Source organism: Bos javanicus, chromosome 1 (genome assembly GCF_032452875.1).
Source record: "Bos javanicus breed banteng chromosome 1, ARS-OSU_banteng_1.0, whole genome shotgun sequence".
In the NCBI taxonomy this organism is placed as follows: Eukaryota; Metazoa; Chordata; class Mammalia; order Artiodactyla; family Bovidae; genus Bos; species Bos javanicus.
Window position 1 is genome coordinate 65898367 of NC_083868.1, and position 26039 is coordinate 65924405.

A 26039-nucleotide genomic window follows, 5' to 3' on the forward strand; every position below is an offset into this window, starting at 1 on the left:
TTGATACCTTTGGGTTTACCCATGGTTACTTAATGCCATCAGTATGTTCGTATTCATCTTGCTTATGTCAATACATATTTTTATGTGTATATATCTATATATACTTTCCTGTAGTGAGAATTAGGCCTGTTCATATATTATTTGGTGTGTTTTTTAAAAGTATGTTTTAACATGCCTCCATGAAATTATGAGAGAACATGATAACATGAGAGATGAGATATCAGAGAAGGTAAATTCATTTAATTTGAACTTGATTCACTCATGTTTTGAAAGAAAAACATGAAAAGAAAAACAAAGTTTAAATACTAGAAAGAAAAACAAAGTTTAAATACTAGAAACGTATTTACATAGTATGCTCAATTTATAAATCACATTTACATGCATTGTCTCAATTATGAATCTTAGATTTTTGATAAAATTAACAGTATAAAATACAGAGTCAAAGTTACTCAGTATGTGTTAAACTATTGTACTAAAAATTAGTAGTTTTTGAATGCCTATAAAACTCTCAGGGTTGAAACAACAGAATCTCTAACCTCAAGTGGTTTGTAATATGGTAGGAAGAAACACAATTGGGTAGTAAAAAATAACCTACTTTTACTTTAGATTTAATGGTACATTAGTATTTGTAACATATTCCTAATTAAATAACTGTATATATTAAATACATTACCCAAGTGTTAGTGCTTGTTTTCTTTGAACACTTCAGCATGATGTGATTGCATATGGTTACAAAAATTCACGAAAGTGCCCAGAGGGTAAAGGGTGAGAATGACAACTATTGAACTTTTAAAGTAACATCTCAAATGTGCTTTCATTGCTGTGGAAAGTTATGACAACCACTCCAGATACAGAGATAATTATATATTGATATAAAATTATTCTAAAGACTTTATTTCAATACTTATAAAATATTTGGTTTCAATTATTCATCTTAAAACTATAAGAGATTAGTTTTTGAAGGAACTACTGCTTATCTGTATGCTTATCTGAATATGTGGATAAATCATATTGCTTATACATACGAATCATATTGATAAACTTCAAAAAGCCTAACTATTTAATCATAGCACTAATCTTCATGAGGGGCTTCCCTGGTAAAGATTCTCAGTTGGTAAAGAATCCATGCAGGAGACCCAGATTCGATCCCTGGGTGGGAAAGATCCCCTGGAGAAGGAAATGGCAACCCATTCCAGTATTCTTGCCTGGAAAATCCCATGGACAGAGGAGCCTGGCAGGCTACAGTCCATGGGGTCGTAGAGTCGGACACGACAGAGACTAAACCACCAAGCTTCATGAAGGGGAAACATTAAAGGCATTGTTCCTGCTCACAAAGGAGTTTAGAACTTACTTGGGAAGACCAAAGGGCAATAATCATTCTTCAGTAATTTTGAATAAGTGCTAAACTGTGGTGTTGGCTTAGAATTTAAGCAAAAATTTTTGTAGAAGTGAGACTTTGACTTGGAATTTGAGAAATAAGTAGGTAAATATTTTATTTCTGAAAAATACTAATTATTAACACCACATTTATTACTATATATAAATAAATTTTCTAGATTTTCCTATGTATAAGTATGTTTTCCCACAAAAAACAACGTTTTTGTAGATACTTTGAAAAGAGATACTTTTAGCACCTTAAATCACAGGACAATAATGAGAAAGTTTTTGAAGTATATAAACAAATAATTTCTTCTTGAATACTAAATCCTGGTGGGATTTTGTTGCCATAGCTACAGAAGAAACTAATTATATCAGTTCTGCATTTCTCATAGTATTCTAGCAGTTATGTTGTAACCTCTATAGTATTAAATAAATATTGGTAGATATGAATATAATTCTATTATTAGTCACTAATTTCCAGTCTAGTGAAAAATGTTTTGTCTCCCTAACCAATTTATGTATTAGAAAATATTCAATGCTACTGAATAAAACATTATATTGGTAATTGGTTATTTTTTAGTGGAGGGAGAAGTTACTGATTTTTGTCTACATCTAAACAACTTACCAGATTCTTTTTCTTCTAAGACAGTTTTAGTAGTTTGTTTTTTTACTTTTATATATTTATATGTTTATTATTTCATTTCTTGTTTTACTAAATTAGTTTGAATCTATAAAACAAATCAGAATAATAATAGAAAAAATGAACATGTGTTTCTTCTTCCTGACTTTAATGGGAATGGCTTTACCTTTCTACTATTCAGTGTTATATTTGTTGTGATTTTTGTTATTGTTAATATTTATTATCTATAATTAGTTTTCATCTAATCCTATTTTACATAAGATGTTTACTTGGATTGACTGATGAATTTTATCAGATGTCTTTCCAGAACCTATTGATATAACAGTTAAGTTTTATCTTTTGATAAAATTTGATTTAATGAACATCAATACATATCCTGGTATTGAGGTTTGTTAATTTAAGTGAGTTTAGGCAGCCAAACTCCATCTAAATCCAACAAAGATATACTTAATTATTTTTTCTCTTCCATGCTTATGAAAGAAAAAATACTAATGATCTCCTTCTGGGTTTATAAAGCAAACTCACAAGTATTTATATTTTTCTGAAAATGCTGTTTCAATTTAAATATTACTATCATGGGAACACATTATTAAATGAAAAAACCAATAAGAATTATAGATGTTTAGAAACTAAAGATTGCATTCACAGGAAGTAGCATCAATCTGTAAGGTACAGACTTCTTTTTAGAAATGGTAGTTGCGAATACATTTATATCATGAAGAATATTATTTGCTTTTCTGTGTCTGTATCTTGTCAAGTCTTATTTTGTAAGCAGAAGTGCCCTCAGTGTCAAGGCTGAGGCCTGGAGAACTTTAAGTTCAGGGAGAGAAAAGAGTGAAATATGTTAGTAACAAATGAAATATGAGGTACATGTACATACTTAAAGTTCTGTAATACACATTATTTAATCATGGTTTATCATTATTTAGTAAACATTCCTGGACTGGATTTACTAGTATCTTATTAGTATTTGTTGACTATATACAGCTTCTCCATCTTTGGCTACAAAGAATATAATCAATCTGATTTCGGTGTTGACCATCTGGTGATGTCCATGTGTAGAGTCTTCTCTTGTGTTGTTGGAAGAGGGTGTTTGTTATGACCAGTGCATTTTCTTGGCAAAACTTTATTAGTCTTTGCCCTGCTTCATTCTGTATTCCAAGGACAAATTTGCCTGTTACTCCAGGTGTTTCTTGACTTCCTACTTTTGCATTCCAGTCCCCTATAATGAAAAGGACATCTTTTGGGTGTTAGTTCTAAAAGGTCTTGTAGGTCTTCATAGAACTGTTCAATTTCAGCTTCTTCAGCGTTACTGGTTGGGGCATAGACTTGGATTACTGTGATATTGAATGGTTTGCCTTGGAAACAAACAGAGATCATTCTGTTGTTTTTGAGATAAGGCAGAGGAACCAGAGATCAAATTGCCAACATCCGCTGGATCATGGAAAAAGCAAGAGAGTTCCAGAAAAACATCTGTTTCTGCTTTATTGACTATGCCAAAGCCTTTGACTGTGTGGATCACAATAAACTGTGGAAAATTCTGACAGAGATGGGAATACCAGACCACCTGACCTGCCTCTTGAGGAATCTGTATGCAGGTCAGGAAGCAACAGTTAGAACTGAACATGGAACAACAGACTGGTTCCAAAGAGGAAAAGGAGTACGTCAAGGCTGTATATAGTCACCCTGCTTATTTAACTTATATGCAGAGTACATCATGAGAAACGCTGGACTGGAAGAAACAAGCTGGAATCAAGATTGCAGGGAGAAATATCAATAACCTCAGATATGCAGATGACACCACCCTTATGGCAGAAAGTGAAGAGGAACTAAAAAGCCTCTTGATGAAAGTGAAAGTGGAGAGTGAAAAAGTTGGCTTAAAGCTCAACATTCAGAAAACGAAGATCATGGCATCTGGTCCCATCACTTCATGGGAAATAGATGGGGAAACAGTGGAAACAGTGTCAGACTTTATTTTTTTGGGCTCCAAAATCACTGCAGATGGTGATTGCAGCCATGAAATTAAAAGATGCTTACTCCTTGGAAGGAAAATTATGACCAACCTAGACAGCATATTGAAAAGCAAAGACATTACTTTGCCAACAAAGGTCTGTCTAGTCAAGGCTATGGTTTTTCCTGTGGTCATGTATGGATGTGAGAGTTGGACTGTGAAGAAGGCTGAGCGCCGAAGAATTGATGCTTTTGACCTGTGGTGTTGGAGAAGACTCTTGAGAGTTCCTTGGACTGCAAGGAGATCCAACCAGTCCATTCTGAAGGAGATCAGCCCTGGGATTTCTTTGGAAGGAATGATGCTAAAGCTGAAACTCCAGTACTTTGGCCACCTCATGCGAAGAGTTGACTCATTGGAAAAGACTCTGATGCTGGGAGGGATTGAGGGCAGGAGGAAAAGGGGATGACAGAGGATGAGATGGCTGGATGGCATCACTGACTCGATGGACGTGAGTCTGAGTGAACTCCGGGAGTTGGTGATGGACCGGGAGGCCTGGCGTGCTGTGAGTCATGGGGTCGCAAAGAGTTGAAGACAACTGAGCGACTGAACTGAACTATTAGTCTTTGTGCCTGTATTCTTAAGTACTTACTTTATAATGCTTAAAACAATCTAAAATCATGTATACTGTAGTATGTAATGTGTTTCCTGTGAAATCACTATGACAGATTTTTTTTCCTCACTTGTGACCTTTGTAGTAGTCCATCTCTCTTTCTGTTCCTGGAGATAGGCAGCAACTGATTTGCTTTCAAGTCATTAGGGATTGTTTGAACATTATAGAAATAATTCCTCGCTTTCTTTCTTTGGCTGTCTGTCTCTCTCTCCTTTCTCTCTCTGAATCCATATACCCAATGTGTTTAACACATTGAAAGATGATTTGGGCAGCTGGGGCAAAGTTTAGGATTGAATTAATGACAGGCACATAAAAACTTAGAAAATGCAAATTAAAAAATGTAACATCAGGGGATAAAACATTTGTGAGGCAAAATAAGAGAGCAGTATTAATAGAGTGTTAACACTGACTGCTATGATTTGTTGAGAAGATGGAGATGTGGCAAGGGTGTTTGTATGTGTAATGAAGAGGTGGGAGAGAAGAATTTTTTGGGGAAGTCAGTTAATAGCAATATAAAAATGTCATTTTCAGACACATTAGGTAAATGCCAAAATAAATAGCAAAAAGATTAAAAAGTGGTTGCCTCTAGAAAGCAGGAAATGGGCAAAGGAAGGGGATAGATTATTTCTAATTTTCATGATATGTCCTATAGAATTATCTGACATTTTAAAATTATGTGCATGATTGAGTTTGATAAAAATAAAGCTAAAATGATGAAGAAAGAATATACAGATGTAAGATTTTAATGTTAAAAATCATATTTCTATTCTATGCACTTCCAAATATCTTATAAAATGGGGGGTATATTTGGGATTTATCTTTATTTTTCTTGGTTATATACCCAGGAGGGAAATCCCTGGGTTATAGGGTAACTCTGTTTCACATTTTGAGGAAAAATGAGTTATTTGTCTTTTATTACTGAGTTGTAAGAGTTCCTTATTTTTTTCTATATAAATTCCTTATTAGATATGATTTACAAATATTTTCTCCCTTTATGTTTTTTTTTTTTTTTTACTTTCTTGATAGTTTCCTCTATAGTATAAAAGTTTTTAATTCTCACAAGGGTCAATTTATGTTTTTAATTTTATTGCTTTTGGTGTCATATTTAAGAAACCATTGCCTAATCCTAAGTCACTAAGATTTAAAAACATGTACTTTCTTCTAAAATTTGTATAGTTTTGCCTCTTACATTTAGGTCTATGATCCATTTTGAGTTATTTGTATATATGAGTCCAACTTGATTATTTCGCATGTAGATATCAGTTATTGCAGTGTCATTTGTTGAAAGACTGTTCATTTCTCATTGAATTGTCTTAGCACCCTTGTCAGTAATCAATTAACTGAAAATGTGAACATTTATTTCTGGGATCTAAATGCTGTTCCACTGATCTAAGTGTTTATCCTTATGCCAGTAACTTATTGTCTTGATTATTGTAGATTCACATAAGTTTTAAAAATGGAATATATGAGTGTTCCAACTTTGTTCATCTTTTTTTAAAAATTAATTTTATTTTATTTTTAAACTTTACATAATTGTATTAGTTTTGCCAAATATCAAAATGAATCCACCACAGGTATACATGTGTTCCCCATCCTGAGCCCTCCTCCCTCCTCCCTCCCCATACCATCCCTCTGGGTCATCCCAGTGCACTAGATCACTTTGATATTCTGGGTCTCTTGAGTACTCATATGAATCTTAGGATCAACTTGTCAAATTTTTGCAAAGAAGAAACAAACCAGATTTTTTTTAGGGGTTGCATTGAATCTGAAGATCAGTCTGGGGAGTATTATCACCTGAACAATCTTAAGTATTTTAATACATGTATATGAGAAGCTTTCCCTTTATTTAGGTCTTCTTTAATTTTTTTCAACAATGTTTTATAGTTTTTAGCATGTAAGCTTTATGCTTCTTTTGTTCATTACTGAGTACTTTATTCCTTTGGTTGCTATTGTAAATGAAATTGTTCTCTTAAGTTTGCTTTGGGATAGGGTATCACTAGTATATATAGAAATATAATTTGTACATTAATTTTACAATCTTGCCTAATTTCTTTTTAGTTCTAATAATTTTTTTCAGTTATTTCTTAGGTTTATATGCACAAGGTCATGTCATTAGCACATAGTTTTAGTTATTTCTTAAAAAGTCTGGATGTCTTTTTTTTCCCCCCTCACCTAATTGTCCTGGAAAGGATGTAGAAGTGGCAAGAGTGGACACACTTGTTTCATTCCTGACCTTAGGGAGAAACCATTCATTCTTTCACTGATTAGTATGACATTAGCTGAGGGTTTATTGTACATGCCATTTATCAGATTGAAAAAGTTCTCTATGGTTCATTTGTAGAATGTTTTTTAATATGAGTGGGTGTGGATTTTTTGAAATAATTTTTCTCCATCTATTGAGGTGACCATGTGATTTTTGTACTATGTTCTATTGAGATAGTTCAGTTACTCAGTTGTGTCTGACTCAGCGACCTCATGGACTGCAGCATGCCAGGCTTCCCTGTCCTTCACCATCTTACAGAGTTTTCTCAAACTCATGTCCATTGAGTCAGTGATGCCATCCAACCATCTCATGCTCAGTCAGCCTCTTCTCTTCCTGCCTTCAATCTTTCCCAGCATTCAGGTCTTTTCCAGTGAGTTGGCTCTTCACATCAGGTGGCCAAAATATTGGAGCTTTAGCATCAGTCCTTCCAATGAATATTCAGGGTTGATTTCCTTCAGGATTGACTGATTTGATCTCCCTGCAGTCCAAGGGACTCTCAAGAGTCTTCTCCAGCACCACAGTTTGAAATCATAAATTCTTTGGCATTCAGCCTTCTTTATGGTCCAACTCTCACATCCATATATGACTACTGGAAAAACCATAGCTTTGAATATACAGACCTTTGTTGGCAAAGTGATGTTTCTGTTTTTTCAATATGCTCTCTAGGTTTGTCATGGCTTTTCTTCCAAGGAGCAAGTATAGTTTAATTTTGTGGCTACAGTCACTGTCCACAGTGATATTGGACCCCAAGAAAATAAAGTCTGTCACTGTTTCCACCTTTTCCCCATCTATTTGCCATGAAATAGAAAATGATCATTTTCTGAATACTGGGTTTTAAGCCAGCTTTTTCACTGTGCTCTTTCAGCTTTATCAAGAGGCTCTTTAATTCCTCTTCCCTTTCTGCCATTAGGGTGTGTCATTTGCATATCTGAAGTTATTGGTATTTCTCCCATCAATCTAATTGATGTGCATCATCTAGCTGGGTGTTTTGCATGATGTATTCTGCATATAAGTTAAATAAGCAGGGTGACAGTGTACAGCCTTGACATACTCCTTTCCCAATTTGGAACCAGTCTGTTTTTCCATGTCTAGTTCTAACTGTTGCTTCTATACATGCATACAGGTTTTTTAGGAGGCAGGATAAGGTGGTCTGGTGTTCCCCTCTCTTGAAGAATTTTCCACAGTTTGTTGTGATCTACACAGTCAAATGCTTTAGTGTAGTCAGTGAAGCAGAAGTAGGTGATTTTCTGAAATTTCCTTGCTTTTTCAGTGATCCAACAGATGTTGACAATTTGATCTCTGTTTCCTTGGCCTTTTCTAAATCCACCTTGTACATCTGGAAGTTCTCAGTTCACATACTTTTGAAGCCTAGTTTGAAGGATTTTGAGCATTACCTTGATAGCATGTAAATTGAGCGCAACTGTGTGGTAGTTTGAACATTCTTTGGCATTGCCCTTCTTTGGGATTGGAATGAAAACTGACCTGTTCCAGTCCTGTGGCCACTGCTGAGTTTTCCAAATTTGCTGGCGTATCGAGTGTAGCACTTTAACAACATCCTTTTTGGGGATTTGAAAGAGCTCAGCTGGAATTCCATCACTTTCACTAGCTTTGTTCGTAGTAATGCTTCATAAGGCCCACTTGACTTCACACTCCAGGATGTCTGGCTCTAGGTGAGTGATCACACCATTGTTGTTATCTGGGTCATTAAGACATTTTTTGTACAGTTCTTCTGTGTTTTCTTGCCACCTCTTCTTAGTATCTTCTGCTTCTGTTAGGTTCGTATCATTTCTGTCCTTTATTGTGCCCATCTTTACATGGAATGTTCACTTGGTATCTCTAATTTTCTTGAAGAGATCTCTAGTCTTTCCCATGCTAATGTTTTCCTCTACCTTTTCCCATTATTCACGTAAGAAGGCTTTCTGATCTCTCTTGCTATTCTTTGGAACTCGGTATTCAGATGTGTATATATATCCTTTTCTCCTTTGCCTTTCATTTATCTTGTTTTCTCAGCTGTTTGTAAGGCTTCCTCAGACAGCCATTTCGCCTTGTTGAATTTCTTTTTCTTGAATTTGGTTTTGGTCACCACATTCTGTACAATGTTATGAACCTCTGTCCGTAGTTTTTAAGGCACTCTGTCTATTAGATCTAATCTCTTGAATCTATTTGTTACTTCCAATGTATAATCATAAGGGATTTGATTTAAGTTGTACCTGAATGATCTAGTGGTTTTCCCTACTTTCTTCAATTTAAGTATGAATTTGGCAATAAGGAGCTCATGATCTGAGCCACAGTCAGCTCCTGGTCTTGTTTTTGCTTACTGTATAGAGCTTCTCCATCTTTGCCTGAAAAAATATAATCAGTGTGATTTTGGCATTGACCATCTGGTGAAATCTATGTGTAGTATTGTCTCTTGTGCTGTTGAAAGAAGGTGTTTGCTATGACCACTGTGTTCTCTTGGCAAAATTCTTTTAAGCTTTGCTCTGCTTCGTTTTGTAATCCAAGGCCAAACTTGCCTGTTACTCCAGGTATCTCTTGACTTATGCTTTTGCATCCAGTCCCCTATAATGAAAAGGACGTCTTTTTTTGGTATTTGTTCTAGAAGGTCTTGTAGGTCTTCATAGAACCATTCTACTTCTTGTTTTCAGGCATTAGTGCTCGGGGGCATAGGCTTGGATTACTGTGATGATGAATGGTTTGCCTTGAAAATGAACCCAGGTCATTTTGTCATTTTTGAGATTGCACTCAAGTACTGAATTTTGGACTCTTGTTGACTATGGGGGCTACTCCATTTCTTCTAAGGGATTCTTGCCCACAGTAGTAGATATAATGGTCATCTGAATTGAATTCACCCATACCCATCCATTTTAGTTCAGTAATTCCTAAAATGTTGATGTTTACTCTTGGAATCTCCTGTTTGACCACTTCCAGTTTACCTTGATTCATGGCTCTAACATTCCAGATTCCTATACAGTGTTGTTTTTTACAGCATTGGAGTTTACTTTCACCACCAGACATGTCCACAACTGGATGGTGTTTTTGTTTTGGCTCAGCCTCTTCATTCCTTCTGGAGCTATTTCTCTGCTGTTTTTCAGTAGCATATTGGACACCTACTGACCTGGGGGTTTCATCTTTCAGTGTCAGATCTTTTTGCCTTTTCATACTGTTCATGGGATTCTTATGGCAAGAATGCGGAAGTATTTTTCCTTCTCTAGTGGACCACGTTTTGTCAGAACTCGCCACCATGACCCATCTATCTTGGATGACCCTGCATGGCATTGCTCATAGCTTCATTGAGTTACACAAGACTGATCCTTGTCATGATTTTTCTTAGTTTTCTGTGATTGTGGTTTTCATTCTGTCTGCCCTCTGATGGATGAGGATAAGAAGCTTGTGTAAGCTTTCTGATGGGAGAGACTGGCTATCAGGAAAAGTGGGTCTTGGTCTGGTGGGCAGGGCCATGCTCAGTAAATCTTCCACTTTTCTGCTGATGAGTGGCTTGCTAATATTTTGGGGAGGGAATTTTATATCCATATTAATTAATAATTAGTGGTCTTTAGTTTTCTTTTCTTGTGATGACTTAGTTTCCAGGATCAGGGTAATATTGGCCATAAAATGAATTGGGAAGTATACCTACCTCTTGTTTTTCTTTTTTTTTTTTTTTGAGAGAAACTATATTCTGATTATTGTTATCCACATTGATCTGCATGAGAATTTAGAGTATCTTCCTCTTGACAATTTTGTTTATAAGTCAAAACAAAGACAATTGAGAATGAAGAGGGAAACACCTCAGTTAAGGATCATGAATAGGAAGTGGGTTTTGTTGCTAAGTATATTTTTTGCCAATTTAGTTGAGAATTCTTTGGAGATTATAGAACAATAGTTCGTTGGTTAAAGACATTGTGGTATATTCATACTATAATGAGCTCTACAATCTTTAAATAGGTTGAAGAACATCTAAATGTATTGTTTTGTGGAAATATTTCCATAATATGCTATTAAGTAAGAAAAATACAGATTTGGTTATATATTAATATGCTTTTGCATATATGTTCTTACATGCGTTAAAGGAAAATGAGGAATTATGCAATGAACTCTACTTTGTTTTATCTGGGGAATGAATTTTAGATAAACTGCATGCTATCTTTAATCTTTTCATCTTTGAATATTTACAAAAGCAATATATTATAAAAATATTTCCATTAAAAGTAGTTTTTGGACCACTAAATATTTGACTGAACAAGATATAGAATCTCTTTTTTCCTGACTTATGTGGGTTGTCTATTTTTTTTAAAGGTTCTAGCATATTTCGTTTTGAAATTAATTAATCTAATATTGCATATTCCTTTTTTACATGTTAGTCTTATCTCTTTTGTCATATTATGAGCTCTTTATATTTTTCTTTTCTTTCTTTCCCATTGTGATATTATGAAACCTTTCAAACATACAGTGGAGTTGAAAGAATTATACTGGAATACTCATATTATTTATATGTTATACCATTTTATGAGTTTTGACTAAAGTATACACATGTAAAATTCAAACCTTATCAGAATATAGAATATTACCTTCACTTAGTAAAGTTCCTTTATGCTCTTTCTAGTCAGTTCTCCTCAAGTCAACCACTTGTCAAACCAAGTGATCAAAGTCAAAACCAGTTCTGATTTTTTTCACCATAGGTTAGTTTTGCTTGTTTATATTATATTTGTAATCATACTATACCTACTCTTTTGTGTATTGCTTCCTTTACTTAGCATAATGTTCTTGAGAATCATCCATGTTTTCGTTTCTGTCATTAGTTTTTATTATTTAATTGTTGAGTTATTCTATTGTATGCATATACCACAGTTTTGATGTTTGCTTCTCTTGTTTGTCATTTGAGTTTTTTCTAGGTTGTTAAAGCTGTTAGGGGTGTACTTACACCAATTAATATGTGGACATATGCTCATTATTTTCTTGGTTACATACATAGGAGTGAACTTTCTAGGTCATAGGACAGGTATATGTTTAGTTTTTAAAGAACTGCAACATGTTTTCCCAAAGTGTTTGTGATTTAACACTCCTGCCAACAACACTTGGTGGTCTTTTTTATAAAACTAAATAATTATTTTAGTCATTCTGCTGGTTGGATAGTGGTATCTTGTTGTGACTTTAATTTTTATTTCCCTGATGACTATTTTCAGTATTTTCTCTTTCAGACAGTTCGGCATGGTTTTCCTTATCAGCCCACCACATTAGCCTTTGATCCAGTTCAGAAAATCTTGGCTATTGGGACGAGAACTGGTGCTATACGAATGTATCCTTAATTTTTGGTTCATTATTTACTATATTAATGCCAATTAAATTTCCTTAAATATTCAGGTAAGTGAAATATTTATGACCAAATAAATTTTATTGTTTCTTTAGACATGAGTAACCCATGTCATCAAATTAATTGGTATATTTTTAATGTTTGTGAGATAAGTATTCATGTCCCTTTTAAAATCCTTGATATTGGTGATTTGTGTTTTGTGTTTTTTCCCTGGTTAGTCTAGCTAGAAGCTTATTAACTGTACTGATTTTCATAAGAAGCAATTTTTGGTTTTATTGTTTTTCTGTATTATTTTCCTATATTTTATTTCATTGATTCCTGATGTGGTCTTTTTTATTTCCTTTCTATTGATTAATCTTGGGTTTCATTTTATCTTCTTCTTCTGGTGTTCTAAGGTGAAAACTGAGGTCATGGATTTGAGAAATTTCTTCTTTTCTAATATATGCCTGTAGAGTTATAAATATCCTCCCAGATTTTGTTTTAGTGTCATCCCAGTTTTGTAAATAAACTTTTAAGATAATTATAGACTTGTGCAGTTTTTAAGAAGTAATATAGAAAAATCCCATGTACTTTCTATCCGATTTCCCCCAATAGAAATATCTTAAACTATTAGTATACTACTGCTGTTGCTGCTAAGTCGCTTCAGTCGTGTCCGACTCTGTGCGACCCCATAGACGGCAGCCCACCAGACTCCCCCGTCCCTGGGATTCTCCACACAAGAACACTGGAGTGGGTTGCCATTTCCTTCTCCAGTGCATGAGAGTGAAAAGGGAAAATGAAGTCGCTTAGTCATGTCCGACTCTTAGCGACCTCATGGACTGCAGCCTATCAGGCTCCTCCGTCCATGGGATTTTCCAGGCAAGAGTATACTACAACAACCAGGAAATTGATATACTCAAGGTAAAGAGCATTTCTATCACTGCAGAGATTTCTCATGTTGCCCTTTTAGAGCCGCATCCTTACCCTCCAGTTCCCTCAGCCTCATCTTTGACTCCTGACAATCACTTGTTTGTTCTTTGTTTCAATAATTTTGTCACTTTAAAAATGTTATATAAATGAAAACATACTGTATGTAACCTTTTGAGGTTTGCTTTTATCACTCAGCATAATTCTCTGAAGACTCATTGAAGTTGTTGTATGTATTAATAGTTGAATTTTTTTTATTGTTGAGTAATGTTCCATGGTAGGGATGTACCACAGCTTGTTTAACCTTTCACTTGCTGAAGGATATCTGGATTTTCAGTTTCTGATTATGATTAAAGCAGCTATGAACATTTGTGTACATATTTTTGTGTGAACATAAATTTTCATTTCTCTTGTATAAATGTCCGGGAGAGCAGCTGCAGGGGTTGTGCAATAGTTGCATGTTTAGTTTTATGAGAAAATCCCAAACTGTTGTCCAGAGTGGTCATAACATTTTTATTCCCACCAGTAGTATATGAGTGATTCTGTATCTCTATATCATTACCAGCATTTAGTGTTACTGTAGCCATTCTGATCATTTTCTGGTGATGTCTCATTATGGTATTCTTGTATATTTTAGATACTAATCTTTTGTCAGATATATGATTTGCAATTATTTTCTTCAGTCTTTTTCTTTTGTTTGTTATTTTATTTTTAAACATTTAAAAAAATTTAAGTAGTTAATTTGTAATGTATTAGTTTCTGACATACAGTAAAATGATTCATATATATATATATATCTTTTCTATTCTTATCCATTATAGTTTATTACAAGATATTGTATATAGTTTCCTATGCTGTATGGTAGGACCCTGTTGTTTATCTGTTTTATATATACTAGTTTGTATCTGCTAATCATAAACTCCTAATTTATTGTTCCCCTGTCTATCCCTTTTAGTAACCATGTTTCGTTTCTATGACTGTCAGCCTGTTTCTGTTTTGTAAGTAAGTTCATTTGTATCATATTTTAGATTCCACATATAAATGGTGTAATATTATATTTATCTTCTTCCAGTCTTCAGCTTATCTTTTCACCCACTTAATCGGACTTTTAGAGTCCAGTTTATCAGTTTCTCCTTTATAGATTGTGCTGCTTTGATATCACCTTTTAGAACTCTTTGTCTCACTTTGTATCTTATTTTCTTTTTTTTTCTAAATTATAGTTATACATTTTATATTTAAATACAGATTCCTTTTTGAGTGAACTTTCTATTTGTATTGTCTTGTTTGCTTTTCATAGTAGGGTAGTACTGGATTCATAAAATGAACTGAGAAAGGTTCTCTCTACATCTGTTTTCTGGAATATTTTGTATAAAATTGGTGTTAATTCTTTCAATGTTTGTAAGTATTTTCTAATGGAGACTATGAGATTTTATATTACAGATTCACTTTTTAAAATTAATTATAGGACTACTTTAGCATTCTATTTTATTTGGATAGTTTGTAGTCTGTCTTACTAGTGGTTTATAAATTTTTATTGTTTTTTTTTTGAGGAACTAGCTTTTGTTTAATTGCTTTTGTTTTATTCTTTCCATTTTATCCTGAATTATCTTTAGTATTTCTTTGAGCTTATTTTGCTATTTTTTCCTAGTTTTTTGAAGTGGGAGCATGTTATTGATTTGAGAATTTTCATTCTCTTTTCTAAGGTGTACATTTAGTGTTATTAATTATCCTCCCAGCACAGTCTTAACTATTTCCACACGTTTTGATATGTGTGTTTGAATTTTCAGTCAGTCATATGTAGTTTTAAAAATTGTCTTTGAGACTTCTTTGAATCATCAATTACTTAGAAGTATTTTAGTTAAATGGCAAGTGTTTAGAAATCAAAAACAAGAAAATTTCCAGCTTTGACTCCATTATGATCAGAAAACACACACTTTATGATTTTAATTCTTTTAAATTTGTTGAGATTTGTTCTGTGGCCTAGGATATGATCTTTCTTGGTAGATACTCTATAGACTATGGAAGAACATGTGCATTCTTTTCCTTCTGAGTGGAATGCTTTATATTTGTCAACTAAATACTGGTTGATTGTGTTGTTGAGTTCTATATTCTTGCTAATTTTTGTCTGGTAATTCTTGTCAAATCCCTAGAGTAGAGTGAGTTAGGAACTCCAACTCTAATTATGGATATAATTAGAAATCTCTTTCTAGCTTCATTAGTTTTGGCTTTCTGTATTTTTAGGGTCTGTGGTTTGGTATGCACACATTTAGAATTGTTATACCTTCCATGGATTAACCCCTTTATCATTATGTAGTGTTTTTACTTATCTCCAGTAATTTTCTTTGCTCTGAAATTGACGTTATGTGATGTTAGCATAGCTACTCGTACTTTTTAAAAACAAATTAATGTTTACATGTTATAGCTATTTCTATCCTTTTACTGTAAACTGATGTCATTGTATTTGAAGTGAGTTTATTGTATATAGAATATTGTTTGATTATTTTCTTTCTTTTTTATTGAGATATAATGGACATAAAATGTTATCTTAGGTTCATATATACAACATAATTATTCAGTATCTCTATATATTGTGAAATGATCACCACAATAAGTCTAGTTAATGTGTCACCACACATAGTTACAAAAACCTTTTTTCTTCTGATGAGAATTTTAGAGATCTACCCTCTTAGCAGCTTTCAAATACACAGTAGAGTAATATTAACTATAATCACCATGCTGTGCATTACATCCTCAGATCTTATTTTATAATGAAAGTTTGACCTTTGGAGCGCCTTCATCGATTCTGCCCACCCCACACCTCTGAACTTGGCAACCACCAATCTGTTCCCTGTTTCTATGTGTTCAGTATTTTTGTTTGTTTGTTTTAGATTTCTGTTTTTTAGTGCGAGTGTGTAGTATTTGTCTTTCTCTGACTTGTTTCAATCAGCATAATGCCTTTGATGTCCATACATGTTGTCACAAATGGCTAGATTTCATTCTTTTAATATGGCTGAGTAACATTCTGTTTTATGTCTATGTATATCATATTTTCTTTATCCATTCATCCATCAGTGGACAATTAGGTTGTTTCTATGTCTAGGCTATTGCAAAATAATTCTGGAGTAAATATGAAGGTACAGATATCTTTTTGAGTTAGATTTTCATTTCCTTCTGATAAATACCCAGAAGTAGAATTGTTGGATTGGGTGGTAGTTCTATTTTATTTTATTATCTTTTAAAAATATTTAAAATTTTGTATTGCAGTATAGTTGATTAACAATGATGTGTTAGTTTCAAGTGTACAGCAAAGTGATTCAGTTCTACACATATACGTATCTGTTCTTTATCAAATTCTTTTCCTATTTAGGTTATTGAAGCATACTGAGCCGAATTCTCTGTGCTATACAGTAGGTCCTTGTTGGCTAGCTGTTTTATTTTATTTTTTTTATTTCTTTTTTTAAATTTTATTTTTAAACTTTACAATATTGTATTGGTTCTGCCATATATCGAAATGAATCTGCCACAGGCATACATGTGTTCCCCATCCCGAACCCCCTCCCTCCTCCCTCCCCATACCATCCCTCCGGGTCATCCCAGTGCACCAGCCTCAAGCATCCAGCATTGTGCATCGAACCTGGACTGGCGACTCGTTTCATATATGATATTATACATATTTCAATGCCATTCTCCCAAATCATCTCACCCTCTCCCTCTCCCACAGAGTCCAAAGGACTGTTCTATACATCAGTGTCTCTTTTGCTGTCTCATATACAGGGTTATTGTTACCATCTTTCTAAATTCCATATATATGCATTAGTATACTGTATTGGTGTTTCTCTTTCTGGCTTACTTCACTCTGTATAATAGGCTCCAGTTTCATCCATCTCATTAGAACTGATTCAAATGTATTCTTTTTAATGGCTGAGTGATACTCCATTGTGTATAGGTACCATAGTTTTCTTACCCATTCATCTGCTGATGGACATTTAGGTTGCTTCCATGTCCTGGCTGTTATAAACAGTGCTGCAATGAACATTGGGGTACATGTGTCTCTTTCAATTCTGGTTTCCTCAGTGTGTATGCCCAGCAGTGGGATTGCTGGATCATAAGGCAGTTCTATTTCCAGTTTTTTAAGGAATCTCCACACTGTTCTCCATAGTGGCTGTACTAGTCTGCATTCCCACCAACAGTGTAAGAGGGTTCCCTTTTCTCCACATCCTCTCCAGCATTTATTGCTTGTAGACTTTTGGATCGCAGCCATTCTGACTGGCATGAAATGGTACCTCATAGTGGTTTTGATTTGCATTTCTCTGATAATGAGTGATGTTGAGCATCTTTTCATGTGTTTGTTAGCCATCTGTATGTCTTCTTTGGAGAAATGTCTATTTAGTTCTTTGGCCCAGTCATTGGGCCAAATGATTGGATCATTTATTTTTCTGGAATTGAGCTGTAGGAGTTGCTTGTATATTTTTGAGATTAGTTGTTTGTCAGTTGCTTCATTTGCTATTATTTTCTCTCATTCTGAAGGCTGTCTTTTCACCTTGCTTATAGTTTCCTTTGTTGTGCAGAAGCTTTTAAGTTTAATTAGGTCCCATTTGTTTATTTTTGCTTTTATTTCCAATATTCTGGGAGGTGGGTCATAGAGGATCCTGCTGTGATGTATGTCGGAGAGTGTTTTGCCTATGTTCTCCTCTAGTTTTATAGTTTCTGGTCTTATGTTTAGACCTTTAATCCATTTTGAGTTTATTTTTGTGTATGGTATTAGAAAGTGTTCTAGTTTCATTCTTTTACAAGTGGTTGACCAGTTTTCCCAGCACCACTTGTTAAAGAGATTGTCTTTTCTCCATTGTATATTCTTGTCTCCTTTGTCAAAGATAAGGTATCCATATGTGCGTGGATTTATCTCTGGGCTTTCTATTTTGTTCCATTGATCTATATTTCTGTCTTTGTGCCAGTACCATACTGTCTTGATGACTGTGGCTTTGTAGTAGAGCCTGAAGTCAGGCAGGTTGATTCCTCCAGTTCCATTCTTCTTTCTCAAGATAGCTTTGGCTATTCGAGGTTTTTTGTATTTCCATACAAATTGTGAAATTATTTGTTCTAGCTCTGTGAAAAATACCGTTGGTAGCTTGATAGGGATTGCATTGAATCTATAAATTGCTTTGGGTAGTATACTCATTTTTACTATATTGATTCTTCCAATCCATGAACATGGTATATTTCTCCATCTATTAGTGTCCTCTGATTTCTTTCACCAGTGTTTTATAGTTTTCTATATATAGGTCTTTAGTTTCTTTAGATAGATATATTCCTAAGTATTTTATTCTTTTCGTTGCAATGGTGAATGGAATTGTTTCCTTAATTTCTCTTTCTATTTTCTCATTATTAGTGTATAGGAATGCAAGGGATTTCTGTGTGTTGATTTTATATCCTGCAACTTTACTATAATCACTGATTAGTTCTAGTAATTTTCTGGTGGAGTCTTTAGGGTTTTCTATGTAGAGGATCATGTCATCTGCAAACAGTGAGAGTTTTACTTCTTCTTTTCCAATTTGGATTCCTTTTATTTCTTTTTCTGCTCTGATTGCTGTGGCCACAACTTCCAAAACTATGTTGAATAGTAGTGGTGAAAGTGGGCACCCTTGTGTTGTTCCTGACTTTAGGGGAAATGCTTTCAATTTTTCACCATTGAGGATAATGTTTGTTGTGGGTTTGTCATATATAGCTTTTATTATGTTGAGGTATGTACCTTCTATTCCTGCTTTCTGGAGAGGCTAGCTGTTTTAAATATAGTAGTGTATACATGCCAATCCCAAACCTCATTATGTTTTTCATAGTGCTTGCACAATTTACAATCTCACTAACAGTGCACAAGGGTTCCCTTTTCTCTATATCCTTGCCAACAGCTGTTATTCCTTGTCTTTCAAATAATAGCCATTTTAAGAAAGAGATAATATCCCATTGCTGTTGAGCATTTCCCTGATAATTAGTGATGTTGAATGCCTTTTCAATACCTCTTAGCTGTCTGTATGTCAGTCTTTTTCACAAAAGTATCCATTCAGATCCTTTGCCAGTTTTTAATTGAACTGTTTGTTTTGCTGTTGAGTTATATGAGTTCTTTATATATTTTGAATATTAATCCCTTATCAGACATGATTTGCAAATATTTTCTTCCATAGGATAGGTTGCTTTTTTATTTTGTTAACAGTTTCCTTTGCTGTACAGGAGCTTTTTAGTTTGATGTAGCCACACTTTATTTTATATTTTGTTGTTATGTTTTCCTTTTTGTGTCAAGTCTGAAGAATCATTGCCAAGAATGGTTTCCAGGAGTGTATTGCTTATATTTTCTTTTAGGAGTTTTATGGTTTCATGTCTTTTGTCCAAGTTCTTAATCCATTTTGAGTTAATTTTTGTATACAGTGTAAGATAGTGGTTCAGCTTAATTCTTTTACATATGACTGTCCAGAAAACTCCAGTGATGCAGTTTTTCCTGCATCATTTATTGAAGAGACGTCCTTCTTCTGTTGAATATTATTGGCTTCCTTGTAAAATATTTGTTGACCAAATAGGCACTGGTTTATTTTTGGGATCTTGATTCTATTACATTGGTTTATGTGTCAGCTTTTATGCCAGTATCATATTATGTTGATTATTTATAGTTTTGTAATATAGTTTAAAATGAAGGAGTATGATAAGTCTAGCTTTGTTCTTATTTCTCAAGATTGTTTTGCTATTCGAGGTCTTTTGTAGTTGTGTACAAATTTTAGGATTATTTGTTCTGTTTCTGTGAAAAGTGCATGGGTATTTTTCTAGGAATTCCACTGAATCTTTAGATTGCTTTGGATGGTATGGACATTTTTAACAGTGTTAATCATTCCATGCATGAGCATAGTATATCTACCCTATTATTTATGTTTTCAGTTTCTTTCATCAGTGTCTTATAGTTTCCAGTATACACGTCTTTCACTTCCTTGGGTAAATTTATTCCTAGGTCTTTTATTCTTTTTGTTGTTGTTGTTGTTCTGTCACCCAACAGTCATATCCAGCTCTTTGCAACCACAGGGACTGCAGCTTGCTAGGCTTCCCTGTCCTTCACTATCTCCCAGAGCTTGCTCAAACTCATGTCCATTGAGGCAGTGATGCCATCCAACCATCTCGTAGTCTGTCGTCCCCTTCTCCTGCCTTCAATCTTTCCCAGCATCAGGGTCTTTTCTAATGAGTCAGCTCTTTGCATCAGGTACCAAAGTATTGGTGCTTTAGCATCAATCTTTCCAATGAATAGTAAGGATTGATTTCCTGTGGGATTGACTGGTTAATCTCCTTGCAGTTCAAGGAACTCTCAAGAGTCTTCTCCAACACCATAGTTGAAAAGCATCAATTCTTTGGTGCTCAGCCTTATGTGTGCTCCAACTCTCACATCTATACATGGCTACTGGAAAAACCATAGCTTTGACTAGATGGACCCTTGTTGGAAAAGTAATGTCTCTGCTTTTTAATATGCTGTCTAGGTTGGTCATATCATTTCCTCCAAAGAGCAAGCATCTTTTAATTTCATGGCTGCACTCACCATCTGCAGTGATTTTGGAGCCCAAGAAAATAAAGTCTCTCACTGTTTCTATTGTTTCCCCATCTATTTGCCTTGAGGCAATGGAACCCAATGCCATGATCTTGGTTTTTTGAATGTTGAGGTTTTTTTTTTTCTTTTTTTTCTTCTAATTTTATTTTATTTTTAAACTTTACATAATTGTATTAGTTTTGCCAAATATCAAAATGAATCTGCCACAGGTATACATGTGTTCCCCATCCTGAACCCTCCTCCCTCCTCCCTCCCCATACCATCCCTCTGGGTCGTCCCAGTGCACTAGCCCCAAGCATCCAGTATCGTGCATCGAACCTGGACTGGCAACTTGTTTCTTACATGATATTTTACATGTTTCAATGCCATTCTCCCAAATCTTCCCACCCTCTCCCTCTCCCACAGAGTCCATAAGACTGTTCTATACATCAGTGTCTCTTTTGCTGTTTTGTACACCGGGTTATTGTTACCATCTTTCTAAATTCCATATATATGCGTTAGTATACTGTATTTATTGAATGTTGAGTTTTAAGCCAGCTTTTTCACTCTGCTCTTTTACTTTCATCAAGATGATCTTTAGTTCCTCTTTGCTTTCTGCCATAAGGGTGGTGCTATCTGCATATCTGAGGTTATTGATATTTCTCCCGGCAATCTTGAGTCCAGCTTGTGCATCATCTAGTGGGGCATTTTGCATGATGTACTCTACATATAAATTAAATAAGCAGGGTGACGGTATACAGCCTTGACGTACTCCTTTCCCAATTCGGAACCAGTCCATTGTTCCATGTCCAGTTCTAATTGTTGCCTCTTGACCTGCGTACAGGTTTCTCAGGAGTCTGATCAGGTGGTCTGGTATTCCTATCTCTTTAAGAATTTTCCACAGTTTATTGTGATCCACACAGTCAAATGCTTTAGCGTAGTCAATGAAGCAGAAGTAGATGTTTTTCTGGAACTCACTTGCTTTTTCTGTGATCCAGTAGATGTTGGCAGTTTGATCTCTGGTTCCTCTGCCTTTTCTAAATCCGCCTTGAACATCTGGAGGTTCTTGGTTCATGTACTGTTGAGACCTGTGTTGGAGAACTTTGAGCATTACTTTGCTAGCATGTGAAATGAATGCTATTGTGCGGTAGTTTGAAAATTCTTTGCAACTGTCTTTCTTTGGGATTGGAATGAAAACTGACCTTTTTCAGTCATGTGGCAATGCTGAGTTTTCCTAATATGCTGGCATATTGAGTGTAGCACTTTCACAGTAGTATCTTTTAGGATTTTAAGTAGCTCTGCTGGAATTCCATCACCTCCACTAGCTTTGATCATAGTGTTGTTTGCTAAGGCCCACTCGACTCTGCATTCCGAGAGTCTGGCTCTAGGTGAGTGATTACACCATTGTGGTTATCTGGATTATTAAGATCTTTCTTGTACAGTTCTTCTGTATATTCTTGCCACCTCTTCTTAATATCTTCTGCTTCTATTAGGTCCATATCATTTCTGTCCTTTATTGTGCCCATCTTTGCATGATATGTTCCTTGGTATCTCTGATTTTCCTAAAGAGATCTCTAATCTTTCCCATTGTATTATTTTCCTCTACTTCTTTGCATTGTCCACTTAGGAAGGCTTTCTTATCTCTCCTTGCTATTCTTTGGAACTCTGCATTCAAATGGATATATCTTTCCTTTTCTCCTTTGCCTTTAGCTTTTCTTCTTTTCTCAGCTGTTTGTAAGGCCTCCTCAGGCAACCATTTTGCCATTTTGCATTTCTTTTCTTCAGGACGGTTTTGTTCACCTCCTCCTGTACAATGTTTCGAACCTTCATCCATAATTCTGCAGGCACTCTGTCTATCAGATCTGATCCCTTGAATCTGTTTGTCACTTTCTCTGTATCATCATAGGAATTTGATTTAAGTCATACCTGAATGGCCTAGTGATTTTTCTTACTTTCTTCAATTTAGGTTTTTGCTGTTTTTGCTTGTTTTGCTTTGTTTTGCTGTTTTGCTTCTTTTTGCTGACTCTATAGAGCTTCTTCAGCTTCAGCTGCAAAGAATATAATCAGTCTGACTTTGGTATTGACCATCTGGTGATGTCCTTGTATAGGGTTGTCTTGTGTTGTTGGAAGAGGGTGTTTGCTATGACCAGTGTGTTCTCTTCACAAAGTTATTTTAGCCTCTGCCCTGCTTCAGTTTGTACTCCAAGGCCAAACTTGCCTATTACTCCAGGTTTCTCTTGACTTTTGCATTCCAGACTCCTGTGATGAAAAGAACATGTATTTTGGTGTTAGTTCTAAAGATCTTGTAGGTCTTTAGAGAACTGTTCCACTTGAGCTTCTTTGGCATTAGATTACTGTGATACTAAATAGTTTGCCTTGGAAACAAACAGAGATGATTTTGTTGTTTTTGAGATTGCACCAAGTACTGCATTTTGGACTCTTGTAGACTATGAGGGCTACTCCAGTTCTTCTAAGTGACTCTTGCACACAGTAGTAGGTATAATTGTCATCTGAATTAAATTTGCCCATTCCAGTCCATTTTAGTTCACCGATTCCTAAAATGTTGATGTTCACTCTTGTCATCTCCTGTTTGATCACTTCCAATTTGCCTTGATTCATGGACCTACCATTCCAGGTTCCTATGCAGTATTGCTTTTTTTTTTTTTTTTAAACTTTACAATATTGTATTGGTTTTGCCAAATATCGAAATGAATCCACCACAGGTATACATGTGTTCCCCATCCTGCATCAGACTTTACTTCCACCACCAGCCACATCCACAACTGGATGTTGTTTTTGTTTTGGCTCAGTCTGTTCGTTCCTTCTGAAATTTTTTCTCTGCTCTTCTGCAATAGCATATTGGGTACCTACTGACCTGGGGAGTTCATCTTTTAGTGTCAGATCTTTTTGCCTTTTCATACTGTTCATGGGGTTCTCGAGGCAAGAATACTGAGGTGTTTTTCTATTCCCTTCTCTAGTAGACCACATTTTGTCAGAACTCTCCACCATGATCCATATGTCTTGGGTGGCCCTACACAGCATAGCTTATAGTTTCATTGAATTAGACAAGGTTGTGATCCATGTGATCAGTTTGCTTATTTTTGTGTGATACAATTGCAAATGGTATTGTGTTCTTAATTTCTCTTTCTGGTAGTGTATAGAAATGTAACAGATTTCTGTGTATTAATTTTGTATCCTACAACATTACTGAATTTATATATCCTAGTAGTTTTCTGGTGAAGACTGTAGAATTTTCTATGTAGAGTATAATGTCATCTGCAATGAGTGACCATTTAACTTCTTCCTTTGCTGTTTGAGTCCCAGATGGGTATGTAGAGTTTCTTGGTGAGCCCTGTCAACATACTCATCCCTGAAAAAGGAGGGTAGTGATCGATACTGCTTCCTTTCAAGTGGGTGGGTTGGAAGTTCACCTTCCCACTGTGCTCCAGTGACATCAGGAGATAAAGGAATCATAGTATCAATCACTTCTCCCTGCATCACCTTGTTTTGCCTCATTGATGTAAACAGTGGTTCAGCTCCTATTAGGATTCTCTGGTATGATTTGGTTGCTGACTAGCCCTGCTTCACCCACCTTGTTCAGTCTTGTTGCTGTCAAGTGGAAGGATTCTGCTTCCAAATTATCACCTTGCTGACTTGGGGTGCTAGGAGGGTGTGAGTGAAACCTAATGATAACTAGCCCCACCTTATACTACCTCATTCAAACTTGTTGCCACTGTACTCCAGGGCTGCCATATCTTGTTGGAGAAATTAAAATAACATCCTTATACTGGTAAGAGGATAGAAGATCAACTGCTGATTTAGACTCAATAGTACTACCCCATCAGGCTTGTATTGCTGCCCCCTGCCTCCACTGCTGTGGAGATGGGAATTCAGCATCCTGCTTAGTGCACTGATATAACCTGGCAGTGGAACAAAGTGCTACCTGCTTCTTCCAGGCAGGGGATGGGTGATTAGCAACCTGCTTGTGTCCTTAAATACCAGTGGCTATAGGATTTAAAGTGTACTCTCTGCATGGTGGGAGTGAGATGAGGTAGATGAACAGCTCCCTAGTCAGCCCTCTTGAACGCCATGGAGTGGGAAGGAGGAGAGTATGGTTTTTTTCATTGATGTTTGGATAGAATAGGATGGATAATGCCACAGTTGGCTTTTAGCCCACCCTCTTCTCAGTCCTTTTGGAGAATAGCTTTTCTTGGATTTTTTGCTTTTGTCTTTATTTTTTACCTGTCCTAGTTGGTGATACTGGGTTGAAAACTTCTGCAGTGCTCTGTCTAGCATATATGGGACACAAAGGAAACTCAAGGAACTCACTACTGTGTCATTCCACAAGTCCTGAGATGCCTGGAAATTTCTTTCTTTCTTTCTACCTCAGAGTTTACTTTTGCTTGTTTATAATGTTATCTCCAGGGTTTTTGCTCTTGTTTTCAGTTATGAAAGACAGAAACTGGGAGAATAGGGCTGTTCCCTCTTGGCAGAATTGTAATTCCCCATCCCCAAATTTTAACATGTGTTTTCCTTCCATTCAGCTTGAATTATTTTCTAATTTCTACTTGTTTTCTTTAACTGTGGGTTATTTATAAATGTTTTATTTAGTTTATAAATATTAGAGATTTTTCTAGAATTCTTTCATTATTGATTTCTAATTTAATTCCATTGTGGTCAGACAGTATACGGAGAAAGCAATGGCACCCCACTCCAGTACTCTTGCCTGGAAAATCCCAGAGACAGAGGAGCCTGGTAGGCTGCAGTCCATGGGGTTGCAAAGAGTTGGACACGACTGAGTGACTTCACTTTCACTTTTCATTTCCACCCATTGGAGAAGGAAATGGCAAGCCACTCCAGTGTTCTTGCCTGGAGAATCCCAGGGATGGAGGAGCCTGGTGGGCTGCCGTCTATGGGGTCGCATAGAGTCGGACATGACTGAAGTGACTTAGCAGCAGCAGACAGTATATTAACTGAATCCTTTTAAATTAACTGAAGCTTGTTTTATGGCCCTGTCTGTGACCTATCATAATAAATGTTAAATGAATGAGTATTTTGAAATGAATGAATATTTTGCTATTGTTGGTTGGATTTATCTGTAAATATTAATTAGGTAAAATAATTTTTACTTTATCACTTGTTTTCCTAAGTTGACCATCTCCATGCTTTATAATTTTTATTTACTTTTATATTAAAAATAGGTTTATATTTTAACATATGTTTTTAAGAGATGTTACTTTTCTTTTTAGAGAATACATTAATCATTTTAAATTTCACCTTTCAATATTTTCATATAGTAAATTTGACTTTTTTCTTTTAATATACAGTTCTATGAATTAAATACAAGTATACCTCATTTTATTTTG

At 35.3% G+C, this 26039-nt stretch overlaps 1 protein-coding gene across 8 annotated transcripts in view; it reads left to right on the forward strand.

Moving 5' to 3' along the window:
* The window catches only part of STXBP5L (syntaxin binding protein 5L), a 330969-nt gene that overhangs the window by 42370 nt on the left and 262560 nt on the right, over positions 1-26039 (forward strand). For all 8 annotated transcript variants that reach the window (XM_061401581.1, XM_061401487.1, XM_061401832.1 and 5 more), the window contains one exon: positions 12100-12197. In XM_061401581.1, coding sequence (XP_061257565.1) covers positions 12100-12197 — 98 coding nt within the window. The remainder of the gene's footprint in view (positions 1-12099; positions 12198-26039) is intronic.